Genomic DNA, 14,120 nt, shown 5'->3' with positions numbered 1-14,120 from the left:
ATTGTGGCCAACATGTATTTGAGAAAAGCATTTTTTATAATGTGATTTTCCCCCTACTTTCAATTGTTTTACGCTGATGAAAGGTTAGAATTTTGTGATTTTTTTTGAATGAAAGATCAAAAGGATAAACAATGCAGATTTATTTTTACAGCCACCTTTGCTCATATGTATATAAACTGGCATTTGCGAGAATTGTGAATTAAAGTTTCAAATATATTTTTTATTTTTTATTCTGAGGCGGAAACAAGCTTCCATAGTTATTCTTCTAGTGATCTACCCATAGCAGCTAATGAGTCAGAAGTCTACAGGAAATAGTTTAGCAGTGCAAAATAAAGTTGGATAGATGATACAGATTCATAAATTCCATTAGCACACCTATGATGTCAATGTCTCCACAATAGTTATACACATACACATATATAGAAACTCTAATACTGTAAGTTACATCTGTAGAGTACACTCTGCAAAGGAAAACACGACTGTATTCAGAGGGGAGGGGTGATATTTTTTTATCCAGGAGCAAAGCCGCTTAACTCTGATCTAGTGAAGCGTGGCGGCAGTAGAGCTGGGTTGGTTGAATGAGTGTCTGAAACCATTCACAATTTTTCAAAGCGGCCCGTTTGCTAAAGCACACAGAATTTCTGCATGGCTGCATGGAAGACCTGAGCACACCCTGGGAAAAGCTGACACAATGCAGCAATGCTCTTAGGCAGAACAAACCAGCCCACAAAGACACAAGGTACGCAAGACACCAAAGCCCTCCATTGGCATTGGTCCATGTCTCATATCTCAAATAACCCAAATCTAACGGTGCAAAAACATGTACAGTGAGGCTCAAAAGAATGGGTCCAATTGAGACATTGCTTCTGTTTGGCTTTTCATTTTGCCAAGTTTCTAATTTAAATAAAGTTTTTATCAGGATAACAATTTGAGTGAAAAGTTCAATTGTAAAATTGTCTATAAATTTCACAATTTCAGCATTCGGTTTGTCCCGTCTTTAATGACAGCAGCACTTGTTTTCATTTTACATCACAATGTGTTTATTTCCAGGTTTAAATTAGATTTTGAATTTTGAATCAGTGTAGACTTTTGTACCACACCGCATATACTGTACGCTTCGAGAACTATAACCAGCACATTCAGTTAACGGAGCATACTAAATTCTGTTTGTACTGACAGAAGTCATTTGTAATGCTTAAAATCTAATGGATGTCACATGAATGATTAAATGAATCATGCAGTTAGTTCACATAGATTTTGGTGAGGGTGAGTGAAGCGAGACAGGTGGGATGGGACGCGTGAGACAGACATCAGACAGATGGACAGACCTGTAGCTCCTCAATACGTCTCTGTAACACATCGAGACTGTTGCTTTTAAACTGATGGAAACCGTGAGAAGGAATTGCCTGAACAAACACCAAGACACGGGATGAAACAGAAAGAAAAACTCAAAGGAGGAAAAAAAACAAGGCAAAACATGACCAATGTCACAACCCTAAAAAGCCTCATTGAGTAACAGGATAAATGACAACAGGAGAAATCGGTTTCTCACCTGTGGCGGCAGTGAACCACCTCTCTTCTTCCATGTAAGGGCAGGGGTTGGATTGCCAACGGCCCTGCAGTACAACCGTAAAGTCTCACCCTCATGAATTTCCATCCGTGGAGGGCTTACTTGTACGATGGGCAGACCGTGAGGTTGACCTGTACCTGAAACATCAGTTAAAAATCAGAGAAGAACTCACTCGTCAGGTTCAGGAACTTGGTACACTGTAATCTTGAAATATTCCTGTGTAGGACGTGTACTTTGAACATGGAGAACTCCTCGGGCTGTGTGCTCGCCATGCGTGTTCAGAGCCTTGCAGATGTACTCGCCCTCATCTGAGCGATCCACAGATGGGATGGTCAGCAGCCCGTTACGAATGACAGCTTTTGAGCTGATCCGTTTCCCTGGACCTCCTGACAAACCCCATATTATAAGAGAAATGTCCAGTAGTCATTTGAAGGATTAATTGGTGTGATGTAAGTATATATGATACACCATCAACAAACTATTTTAAAGTAGAACATATTCCTCAATCAACACCCTTGTTGGACCGGCAACAACATTCTTATCTACCAATCCAATTTTATGGATTAAAGAAAGGAAGTCAAAAGATTGTTAGGCTTCTTCTCAAACTTTCAGTCCCCTTGTGAAAATGAATTATGCTTAATTGCATTGACTGTGCACTTGTGTATTTTAAGTTTTAAAAGTATACTGTACTTACAAATCTCACCTCCCATTTACTACCATATTAGGAAAAATAAATACTATGGTAGTAAATGGGGGGTGAGATCTGTTTGGTTACTGACATTCTTCCAAATATTTTCCTTTGTGTTCAGCAAAAAAAGTAACTTCATCATAATGGGTAATTACAAATATATTTAAAGTCCCCTTGTGGTGAAAATCAAGTTTTTAATGTTGTTCATATGTCTATCTGGTGTTTTTAACATGCTTTAAGACAAACCATGTGCAAATTCATGTGTCAACACTATTGCTGAGTATTTTCTCTTTAAAACTCCAGTAAATCAAAGACAGTCTCAAACCCGTGGTTTGAAATCGCTGGTGTGTCTTTATCCACTGACGTTCTGAGTTGTTCGAAGTGTTTCTAAGGATACTGATTGTTAGAAAGGCAGCTGTCTGACTCGTGAATGTGAACGGTTTATGTAACATTAGCAACACATTATTCGCAGTTTGATAACATAGTCAAGCAAAACGCTAATTATATTAATTACCGTTGTGTCTGACGTTGTAAAGAGCGATACTATTGTTTACCTCAGTAAGTTGACCAAGTGGATCTCGTCTGTGCTCGTGCGAGTGAGTGGAGGCAGGGCTAATTATCATATTCATAGATCCGTGTATATTAAATGAGGCAAGGGTGTAGAGTTACATTCAAACTATTTTAAGGCATTTAAAAAATTTCACAGGAAAAAAAAAGGTTAAATATGTCATTTTGGTGATCAAAGATGAGTTTAAGGATAAAATTATTGACTACAGAGGGACTTTAAATAAAAGTTTCCATAGAAGTTATAAAGGATATTTCAGTTACCATAAATGCTTGTCAGCACATTAAGCAGTACACATTAACCATATTTCAAAGACAATACAATTATGAAATTACATACAAGAACATACTTAAAGGGTTAGTTCACCCAAAAATGAAAATTCTGTAATTTATTACTCACCCTCATGCCGTTCCACACCTGTAAGACCTTCGTTAATCTTCGGAACGCAAATTGAGATATTTTTGTTGAAATCCGATGGCTCCGTGAGGCCTGCATAGGGAGCAATGACATTTCCTCTCTCAAGATCCATTAATGTACTAAAAACATATTTAAATCAGTTCATGTGAGTACAGTGGTTCAATATTAATATTATAAAGCGACGAGAATATTTTTGGTGTGCCAAAAAAAACTAAATAATGACTTATATAGTGATGGCTGATTTCAAAACACTGCTTCAGGAAGCTTCGGAGCATAATGAATCAGCGTGTCGAATCAGCGGTTCAGAGCGCCAAAGTCACGTGATTTCAGCAATTTGGCGGTTTGACATGCGATCCGAATCATGATTCGATACGCTGATTCATAACGCTCCGAAGCTTCCTGAAGCAGTGTTTTGAAATCGGCCATCACTATATAAGTCGTTATTTTTTTAATTTTTTTTGGCGCACCAAAAATATTCTCGTCGCTTTATAATATTAATATTGAACCACTGTACTCACATGAACTGATTTAAATATGTTTTTAGTACCTTTATGGATCTTGAGAGAGGAAATGTCATTGCTCCCAATGCAGGCCTCACGGAGTCATCGGATTTCAACAAAAATATCTCAATTTGCGCTCTGAAGATTAACGAAGGTCTTACGGGTGTGGAACGGCATGAGGGTGAGCAATAAATGACAGAATTTTCATTTTTGGGTGAACTAACCCTTTAAGTCATACATGAGTGGGTCAAAAAAGCTCTTCTAAGTTTAACTAAAATATAATGCAATTTTCATTTAATTGACATTAAACATTACATTTAATTAAAAAACGTTGCATTCATTTCACACTGAAGTATATAAAGTATTTTATGTAATAAGCACTCTTTGCAAAAGCATATTTCTTTTTCACAATAGTCTGCTTTGGGATTTTGCTTTAGGATCAACATAAGATGTCAAACATGTTCTACTTGACACAACCATGGTGACCACATATTAATATATGCATTTATATTCTCGTGAGTATATAAATGCAGATAAGTGAGTAGATTGGCTCACCTATCCATTCCACAGCAGGGGTGGGGTTGCCGGTCACCGAGCAGCGGAACTCTGCCCGCTGGCCCTGCTGGATGGTCAGCACTGGTGGATTTACTGTGGCCACCGGCTGGGCCCCTTCAGTAGCTACAGTGAGGTAGAGATCAGTTAATCACAGACAGGAGTAGGGCACTCCAAACTTGAGTACCATTCATTGCCTATTCAGAACAGACCTCACCCTCTCTCAATGATGGAAGTGGTCAAGAACATTTTCAGTGAAATGTTTTTTCATTCATGATCTAAATGGTTTAGAATGTCATGCTAATTAATAGATCAAGTTTTTTTTTTTTTTTATTTATCTTGCTTTGTGGTCTTTATTTTGAGCATAATAAATACAAAAAGGCAATTTGGGGAAAAGCGAGTAGAGTTTTTTACATTTAAGAAAGGTCTGTTTGTGAGAGCGTTCATGAAGTGATAGTGATGCGACAGTGTATGTAGCATGTGTCTAGCTGCCAGAGCTGATGGTCAAGTCATGTCTCTTGGCAGCCAGCTTGAGGAGATGAGATGTGGCAGACGGGGCTTGGCAGGGCGAGGCCCTCACTGCTGTCTGTGCCAACTTGGTTGAATGCCAAGCCCTCGCTCTACATGGATTCCAGGGCAACAGAGCAAAAGAAAGCTTTCTTTCACCAACTAGGGCGGACTACTGGTCTGTGTAAGCTCTGTGTTAAGCTCCGTTCTGCTTCTCAGTGACTGAACAGTGCTCATTTAGCTGCCTTGGCATTTAAAGCGTTGTTTTTTTTCCATGATGGGCTGACGGATGGAGTTCCTATTTTGGTCCATAACTCAAAAAACTATTTTTATTCTATGCAGTTTGAGATTATATACCCACCTATCCATCAACCCAACCATCTGTCTTCTCATCTTGACCCAACCACATAGCTGTCCACTCAGCCATTTTTGTCTACACATCTGTACAGCTACAGTATCTCTCTACCCACTCAACTATCCGTTTTCTACCCAGCCATCTATTTTTCAACATCAGTCTGCATCATCTATCCATCTATTCATTTATCTACCCACCCATCTACTTTATCTATCCAAACATCTAGCTGTCTTCCCACCTATCTATCCATCTACTCATCTATCTACCAACCCACCTCTCAGTCTACACATCTATCTGTCCAACCAAACGTATAGTTGTCTATCCACCTATCTGCTCATGTATCTACCAACCCATCTCTCTGTCTACACACCTATCTATCGGTCCACACAACTAACTGTCTACCCACCCAGCTAACCATCTGCTCAACTATCTACCCACCAATCTGTTTACACATCTAAGAACCCAATCATAGAGCCATCTACTTATCTCATACCCACCCACCCATCTATCCATCCATATATCTCTCAACTCATCCACCAACCCAACTATCTATTCATCTACCCAATCCTTTCCATCTACTCATTTATCTACGCACTCAACTATCCATCTCTACCCATCTATCAACTCATTCATCTACCCAACAGTCTATTTATCTACCCATTCATCTACTCATTTATCTCCAGTATCATTTATCTACCCAACTGTATTTTTAACTGTATGTCTATACATACACCCATGTATTTATCTATCTACACAGCCATCTATCCACCTACCTGTACCCCCTATCTACAGTTTCTATCTACCCCTCAACTATCTACCATTTCTATACCAATCCATCTATCCACTCATTTATCCTGTCTACCATATCCATCTATTTATCTACCCACCCTCCCATCCATCGATTACCATAAATTATACTATAACTCATACTACAGTGAAACTTTTTTTATTTTTTATAGAGTATCTAAAATTGCAGAAATTGTTCTTAAAACAAGGCTGAGAGAGCCAAGTTCAGTGCACTGGAAACGCATGGCTGATGATCATTATAAATGAGTCACAGTATGATCTTTGAAGAACAATGGATGCCGTTTGATATAAGATATACCTCAACATAGTCTTGCATATAAAAAGCATGATACTGGGCTGATGAAATGTGTTGGGAACCCCTCTCTGTTAGATAACAAGTGTGACGTTTGGTGGTTTGGTCACATATAACACACCTTGAAGTACAACCTTACCAATCTGATACTGAACTGGTCTTGAGTACCAAGAAATCTGTGTGTTAGACTTTAATTACTAATAAAATAAGAATCATACAAGACACTTCAGCAACAGAGAGAAGTCCCCATTTGTGCAAGCATGCAGCTTCCTTGTTTCAATGGACCCGTACGGGCCATGAAAGCTTCCAGATCAAGTAATGCTCATGTGTACAACTCAACATGTATTTGAGAAAAATGTGGTCATGAACATGGTTAACATTTAAAAAGATGTGGTTACTGTTTTTGTGACATATTAGTACTGTGCTTGTAGTTTGGTTGTACCAGGGCACTACTTGAGATGGTAAACATGCAAGCTGTGAAGACTGCATGCGTAAAAAAAAATGGGTCCCTCCAGGCCTGGAGGGAGAGAACCACATGAACTTACGCGTTCTATGTCCTTCAAACATCTCATAGGCTGTGAAAAACATCTGTGACTGAGAAGCCTCTGTGAATGACGGACAGGTAGATACTGTCAAATGAGACTCCGGAAGGTTTTGTGAGAGTGGCTCACTGGTGACCCCAAGCATTTCAATGTGATTTAAAGCATATGCCACAACTCAAAGACTTCTTGAATTTTGAGCTCCAAAACTTGTGCGCAACAACTTGCATTTCTTGTGTATTTTACTGTGTTGCACTGCTGCCGTAAAATTACACTTTTATTACTTTAATGGGTGGGGACTAAATTATTTCTGAAATTAGTCTCTAGATAAGTTTCAACAAGCTTACATATACAGTGGGTACGGAAAGTATTCAGACCCCCTTAAATTTTTCACTCTTTGTTATATTGCAGCCATTTGCTAAAATCATTTAAGTTCATTTTTTTCCTCATTAATGTACACACAGCACCCCATATTGACAGAAAAACACGGAATTGTTGACATTTTTGCAGATTTATTAAAAAAGAAAAACTGAAATATCACATGGTCCTAAGTATTCAGACCCTTTGCTGTGACATTCATATATTTAACTCAGGTGCTGTCCATTTCTTCTGATCATCCTTGAGATGGTTCTACACCTTCATTTGAGTCCAGCTGTGTTTGATTATACTGATTGGACTTCATTAGGAAAGCCACACACCTGTCTATATAAGACCTTACAGCTCACAGTGCATGTCAGAGCAAATGAGAATCATGAGGTCAAAAGAACTGCCTGAAGAGCTCAGAGACAGAATTGAGGCAAGGCACAGATCTGGCCAAGGTTGCAAAAAATTTTCTGCTGCACTTAAGGTTCCTAAGAGCACAGTGGCCTCCATAATCCTTAAATGGAAGACGTTTGGGATGACCAGAACCCTTCCTAGAGCTGGCCGTCCGGCCAAACTGAGCTATCGGGGAAGAAGAGCCTTGGTGAGAGGTAAAGAAGAACCCAAAGATCACTGTGGCCGAGCTCCAGAGATGCGGTCGGGAGATGGGAGAAAGTTATAGAAAGTCAACCATCACTGCAGCCCTCCACCAGTTCGGGCTTTATGGCAGAGTGGCCCGATGGAAGCCTCTCCTCAGTGCAAGACATATGAAAGCCCGCATGGAGTTTGCTAAAGATGGTGAGAAATAAGATTCTCTGGTCTGATGAGACCAAGATAGAACTTTTTGGCCTTAATTCTAAGCGGTATGTGTGGAGAAAACCAGGCACTGCTCATCACCTGTCCAATACAGTCCCAACAGTGAAGCATGGTGGTGGCAGCATCATGCTGTGGGGGTGTTTTTCAGCTGCAGGGACAGGACGACTGGTTACAATCGAGGGAAAGATGAATGCGGCCAAGTACAGGGATATCCTGGACGAAAACCTTCTCCAGAGTGCTCAGGACCTCAGACTGGGCCGAAGGTTTACCTTCCAACAAGACAATGACCCTAAGCACACAGCTAAAATAACGAAGGAGTGGCTTCACAACAACTCCGTGACTGTTCTTGAATGGCCCAGCCAGAGCTCTGACTTAAACCCAATTGAGCATCCCTGGAGAGACCTAAAAATGGCTGTCCACCAACGTTTACCATCCAACCTGACAGAACTGGAGAGGATCTGCAAGGAGGAATGGCAGAGGATCCCCAAATCCAAGTATGAAAAACTTGCTGCATCTTTCCCAAAAAGACTCATGGCTGTATTAGATCAAAAGGGTGCTTCTACTAAATACTGAGCAAAGGGTCTGAATACTTAGGACCATGTGATATTTCAGTTTTTCTTTTTTAATAAATCTGCAAAAATGTCAACAATTCTGTGTTTTTCTGTCAATATGGGGTGCCGTGTGTACATTAATGAGGAAAAATATGAACTTAAATGATTTTAGCAAATGGCTGCAATATAACAAAGAGTGAAAAATTTAAGGGGGTCTGAATACTTTCCGTACCCACTGTATTTCCAGGGAAATAAATTGAGTTTTAACAGGCAGCTTTACCAATGTCTCTTAAAATTCCTGAGATTTATATCAGTCATTACACCAGTATTTGTCAAATCTAAAAACTTTTCAAAATAATAATAATAAAAAAACTTAATGTCTCAGATATGATACTCATAATAATAATTATTTTTACCTTTTATATCTGGACTTCAAACTGACAATTATTTCTATTCAGCACATAAAACTTATTTGTACAAAGAAGCTTCTCATTGGCTTTTTAGTAAGGCAAATGAAGTTCTTCCCAATTACATTATGCTCCAGTATCATAGATTTACAGCACCTGTTACAGTAAAAGTTGACAAATAATTGCTGTAAAATGCCAAGCAATAGTTTGCCCCATTAAGAATCAATGAGGGCACTGAGTTTTCCTATTGAAAAACCAATGCACATTTAGAAGACATTTAGAAGACATTTAAACTGAGTGTAAGGTAAGCGCACTCTTTGTATAATTAAAAGAGTAGTGGGGGAAACAGCACTCAGATAAAGTCAAAGCATGCAGGTTAGTATCAGAACACATCACATGTAAAAGCTTTACCTTGTTAAAAACACTCATATTGTATTTTTTTTTTTAAATACAGCTTGTGATTGATAGAAGTCTACCTTAGGACTTTAGTGTCAGTTTCATACCATAGAGCGATTGTGTTTTACCTGTTATTCTTTTAATATGTTCACCATTTAAAGAATAATTTGTACATACATTTCACAGTTTAGACAAATAAAATACAGTGGAATCATAATGTAAAAAGAAAAAAAATCATCTTTTCTCAAGATACAGCACCATTTTAAAAATGTACAAAATTAAATATTGCTTTAATTAATGAAATAACTGATATTCACCTACATATTTAATTAAAAAGAAATCAAAACAGAGATAATGCAAAAACACAAATGAATGAAAAAAAGTTATATCATACACATACAACCTAAAAGTCAACCTAAACATCCTTTCAGCCATATCACTCACTGTGTTTGTAAATGTAAACCGTTATTTTATTTTACAGTAGTTAGTCAAACCAGTCAAAATAAATATGTTCTAAACAATATCACTGTTGGCAACATTTGGAAGGCATTATCTATGAAATGTCTTTAATAATACTACTAAATATAAATGAGGAGTTTAGAACAGTACAAAACCTGTTAAGGAATTTGTAATGCTGAAACATAATATAAAAACACACTGCCTAAACCACTGGCAGTTTCCAATTCATAAGAAAAAAAAAGAAGAAGAAATTTGAAATGGAAAATATGACACTCATGGAAAAGTCAACATTCAAACTACTGAACTATTAATAGCACCATTTTCAAATACAAATCTGAAAAACATTTCCATTACAAAATAGAGATGGAATCACATCTTGGAGTCGGGAACGTGATTGCGCCTGCAGTCCTTTTGGCTGACGGGTCCCAGTTTATAAGTAATTACGACACCTCCCTACCTCATAAACCATTATCCCCAAAAGATCACCTCAGGAGGGAAATGACAGTAAGCATGCTCGGAAATTAAGACAAAAATCCCCCGGTAGTAAGACCGACACAGAACCGCCACCATGACAGCACCCAATTAAAGCAGCAGCTGATTTCGCTGATCACTACTAAGAACACTACGCATGAACAAGATGCATATAAGGTTAATATGACTAGGCGTTATTCATCAAACACAAGAAGAATTAATTTCTGTGCAAATTGTACATAAATCCATTTTAAAGTACATTTTATAATTCAAATCAATGTGACATTTTGTGTAAAAAAAATTTACAAAAAAGATTTAAACAAATTTGTTCTTATGTTTCATGAATAATGTCAATCATTTTAACATAAAATGTAACACTGAATTTAATACAACAATTTACATTAAAACAGATTAATGTTTTATTGTACAATTGCACAATATTCCAAACTGAAAATGTTTATATCAAACGTTTAATGACTAAAATTGTCTTCAGGGGAGTCACTATAGCTGATCTGTTTGCTTTAATATGTGAGTCACATAACAAAAAAAGCATCATGGGAATTTATGAGATGTCCTAAATTAAAAGCATTGAAGAGTAAAGTCCAAGTTCCCAATATTTATGACCCAAAAAAGCATCAAAATCAACGTTTTGCTCAAGATATTAGCTCGCAACAGCCATGAGCATTGGAAAAAGAAATGATCATGAATTTGTATTGAGAAAAATAAATAATTTCAGGTGCTGGATTAGTCTTGATTGAAAAAGTAGTTTCTTTAAATACAAAATTTAATATATCTGAGTTTTGCTTTTCTTATTAACCATTCACAAGCTGTATCATTTTTGTCTGGCGTAAAGATTTTACATTGGCCTCACAAAAAGCCATTGAAGTTGGTGTAAGTGGAACAAAAACAAATAAACAGAAACTCAGCAAGTAATCAAAAAGCACAATTTTTTTGATTAACGCAATAATTTAAACACAAAAAGAAGGGTTAGCCATGCTGTTGTCCATAAGACAAAGCAGAATTTTGCACAATGCACAAAAATAGGGTACAGTAGTAAGCAAAGAGACATGCAGCATGAGAAAGACTGAAAAACTAGAAGGCAGGGAGGTTTAGATGATGTGATGCGAATCACAAACCTGGGACATAGAGGAGAGCTGTGCCCTCATCCATGCCTAACATATTGGAGCCTGTGCAAACATAGATGCCCGCATCCTCAGGCTGCACGTTCTGAATGGTCAGGATTCCATTGAAATCCATGGCTCGGTTAGGCAGCTTGACGTTGCCTTTGCGGGTCCAAACAAGGGTGTACGCTGGCAGCTACGAGAGAAGCACATGTCCGCAAATATTTTCACTTACAGTCATTTATACTTACAGCCAAATATTGCTCTCTCTCTCTCTCCATCTGTTTTGGAAGTCAGGAAGGGTGAGATTATGTCTGTAATGGATGTGTCTGCAGATGACATTCATACCTTGCTTTTGGCTGTGCAGATGAAGCTCACTGTAGATCCCACCGTCACACTCTGTGCTTTGGGCTCCTCGATAAAGACTTCAATAGGTTTGGATGGTAAGGCTGGTGAGGGAAAAGGGGTATGACAATCAAGAAGGAAGAATTTGTCTTTTTACCAATGGTGACCTTTAAAAAAATATATAAAATTATTGCTTTTTTTTATACTTATATCAATTCTGAAAAAGCAAAATGAATGAATATAACAAATATATTAAATAGGAAAATGTTTGAGAACACTAAAATGATCCTTGACAGTAGATAAAAGCTACAGTACGGAGCCACAAATAATTTATACATACTTGGCAACTCACATTATCCCAATTTACAACTTTTACATTTTTTTTTTTTATCTAAATTAGGGGTGTAACGGTTCTTGGTAAAAAAAAAAAAAAAAAAAAAAAATATATATATATATATATATATATATATATATATATATATATATATATATATATATATATATATATATATATATATATATATATCGAACCGTACCATTCTCAGTACGGTAAAACAGCAGACAGAGTTTGGCTAATGTATGTTTCTGTCGATAGAAAAAAAAACATGGACAAAACAATCACTCTTTGTAAACTTTGTTCAATAGGTGTGCCGTATGCTCTATGCCCAGTCATTTACGCAGTCATCACCTGGGTGTTGATAGCGTGCGAACGCAGGTGAGACCTGAACAGCACACGTTGCTACCTGTGTTTAAACTAAACTCATTTAAGCCTTGCCAATTTAAACATTTAAGAGCCAGAAGACACGAATAAGAACTCGTGCGCACTGAGAAGATCTGTGTGCACTCATCCGAAGCGCGCGAACCTGCATCTCAGACAACACGCAAATATTGAGCTCTCATTCAAGTCTTGCGCTTGAACTGACAAATTCACACAGAAATTATGTCAGCATGCTCGTCTTGGTGAGTGTCCTAGCAGACATAGTCGGTTATACATCTTAAGTGAACGTACAGTATCAGTGTACTGGATCCGTGCATTATGTCTTAAAGTGACAGCAGCCTAATATTCCTGCTGTGTTTTTAATGTTAATCAAACAACAAAAGACAAGGAAATCACTCACTGCTCTTGACCGAATAGCTTCTGTAACTTTAATAAGGATTAATCTTTAATTTATAAAGTCAAATATGCAATGTTATTTTACATTTGATCATTTGATCAATTTTGGTACCTGAAAACTAATGTTAGACCTACATGAAAAACCTGAAAAGCACTGTTTATTTTATTTGTATCTTTGCTCTATTATATTTGTGCTGTTGCTTGTAGTTAGATTTTTTGTCATTATTTTCTTTATATTCATTTGACAGCAGTCCTTTTTCCCCTGAAAACAGTACATACCGAACTGTACCAAAACCGTGACTGTGATACAAACCAATTTGAACTGTTACACCACTAATCTAAATGCATCTTGAGGGTAAAACAAAAGCAACTGTAAAAAAACCCAATTTCAAAATTTATTTTGTGCTGTCATGCATTAAATCAGTGTAGAGTGAAAGACTTGAATACTGGGCATAGTGTTTTTTATGATGATAAAAAAAACAACTTACTTGTAACAACAATCTCAGCTTTGCTTTTATTGGAGCTGCGCTGGTCTCGGCAGGTGCAGATGTAAACGCCAGCATCACTGGGATGCACACTGGGGAAATGCAGCTCCTCTCCTGCAGGGTGGAAAGAAAAGGTTTCCATGATTATAAACTCTCATACTGTCATCTGTGCTGTTATATACACTACCGTTCAAAAATTTGGGTTCGGTATGATTTTTTTATTATAATTTTTTGGAAAGAAATTAATACTTTTATTCAGCAAGGATGCATTAAATTGATCAAAAGCAAAAAATATATATGTATATATATATTTCAAATAAATGCTGTTCTTTTGAACTTTCTATTCATTAAATAGTTCTGTTTTTAACATGTATAATAGTAAAAAATGTTTCTTAGAGCACCAAATCATCATATTAGAATGATTTCTGAAGGATCATGTGACACTGAAGACTGGAGTAATGATGCTGAAAATTCAGCTTTACCATCACAGGAATAAATTAGATTTTAAAATATATTAAAATAGAAAACATTTATTTTAAATTATAATATTATTTCATAATATTACAGTTTTTCTGTATGTTTGATCATATAAAGGCAGCATTAGTGAGCAAAATAATTATTTCAAAAACATAAAAATCTTTCTGACCCCAAACTTTCGAATGGTAATGTAAGTATTTATTAAATCAATACTTTTCACTATATTTCTCTTGCCATGTCCGCCATCTTGGATTTATTTTTCCACTGAGCTTGGTTGCAATGTATTATTTTGTTTCCTTCTCCACAAAGGATATATGAAACAGAGC

The 14,120-nt window shown here is 37.0% G+C and overlaps 1 protein-coding gene across 14 annotated transcripts in view; it reads right to left on the bottom strand.

Annotated features, from left to right (window-relative positions):
- The window catches only part of hspg2 (heparan sulfate proteoglycan 2), a 118,452-nt gene that overhangs the window by 28,649 nt on the left and 75,683 nt on the right, over positions 1-14,120 (bottom strand). For 12 of the 14 annotated variants that reach the window (XM_051879886.1, XM_051879890.1, XM_051879891.1 and 9 more), the window contains 8 exons: positions 13,321-13,431; positions 11,722-11,822; positions 11,389-11,569; positions 6,799-6,858; positions 4,296-4,418; positions 1,804-1,956; positions 1,553-1,707; positions 1,329-1,406 (listed from right to left, as the gene is read on the bottom strand). In XM_051879886.1, coding sequence (XP_051735846.1) covers positions 1,329-1,406; positions 1,553-1,707; positions 1,804-1,956; positions 4,296-4,418; positions 6,799-6,858; positions 11,389-11,569; positions 11,722-11,822; positions 13,321-13,431 — 962 coding nt within the window. The remainder of the gene's footprint in view (positions 1-1,328; positions 1,407-1,552; positions 1,708-1,803; positions 1,957-4,295; positions 4,419-6,798; positions 6,859-11,388; positions 11,570-11,721; positions 11,823-13,320; positions 13,432-14,120) is intronic. The other 2 variants (XM_051879894.1, XM_051879892.1) reach the window with 2 other exon arrangements.

Source organism: Ctenopharyngodon idella, chromosome 22, assembly GCF_019924925.1.
Source record: "Ctenopharyngodon idella isolate HZGC_01 chromosome 22, HZGC01, whole genome shotgun sequence".
Taxonomy (NCBI): domain Eukaryota; kingdom Metazoa; phylum Chordata; class Actinopteri; order Cypriniformes; family Xenocyprididae; genus Ctenopharyngodon; species Ctenopharyngodon idella.
This window is presented reverse-complemented; position numbering and strand designations above follow the sequence as displayed.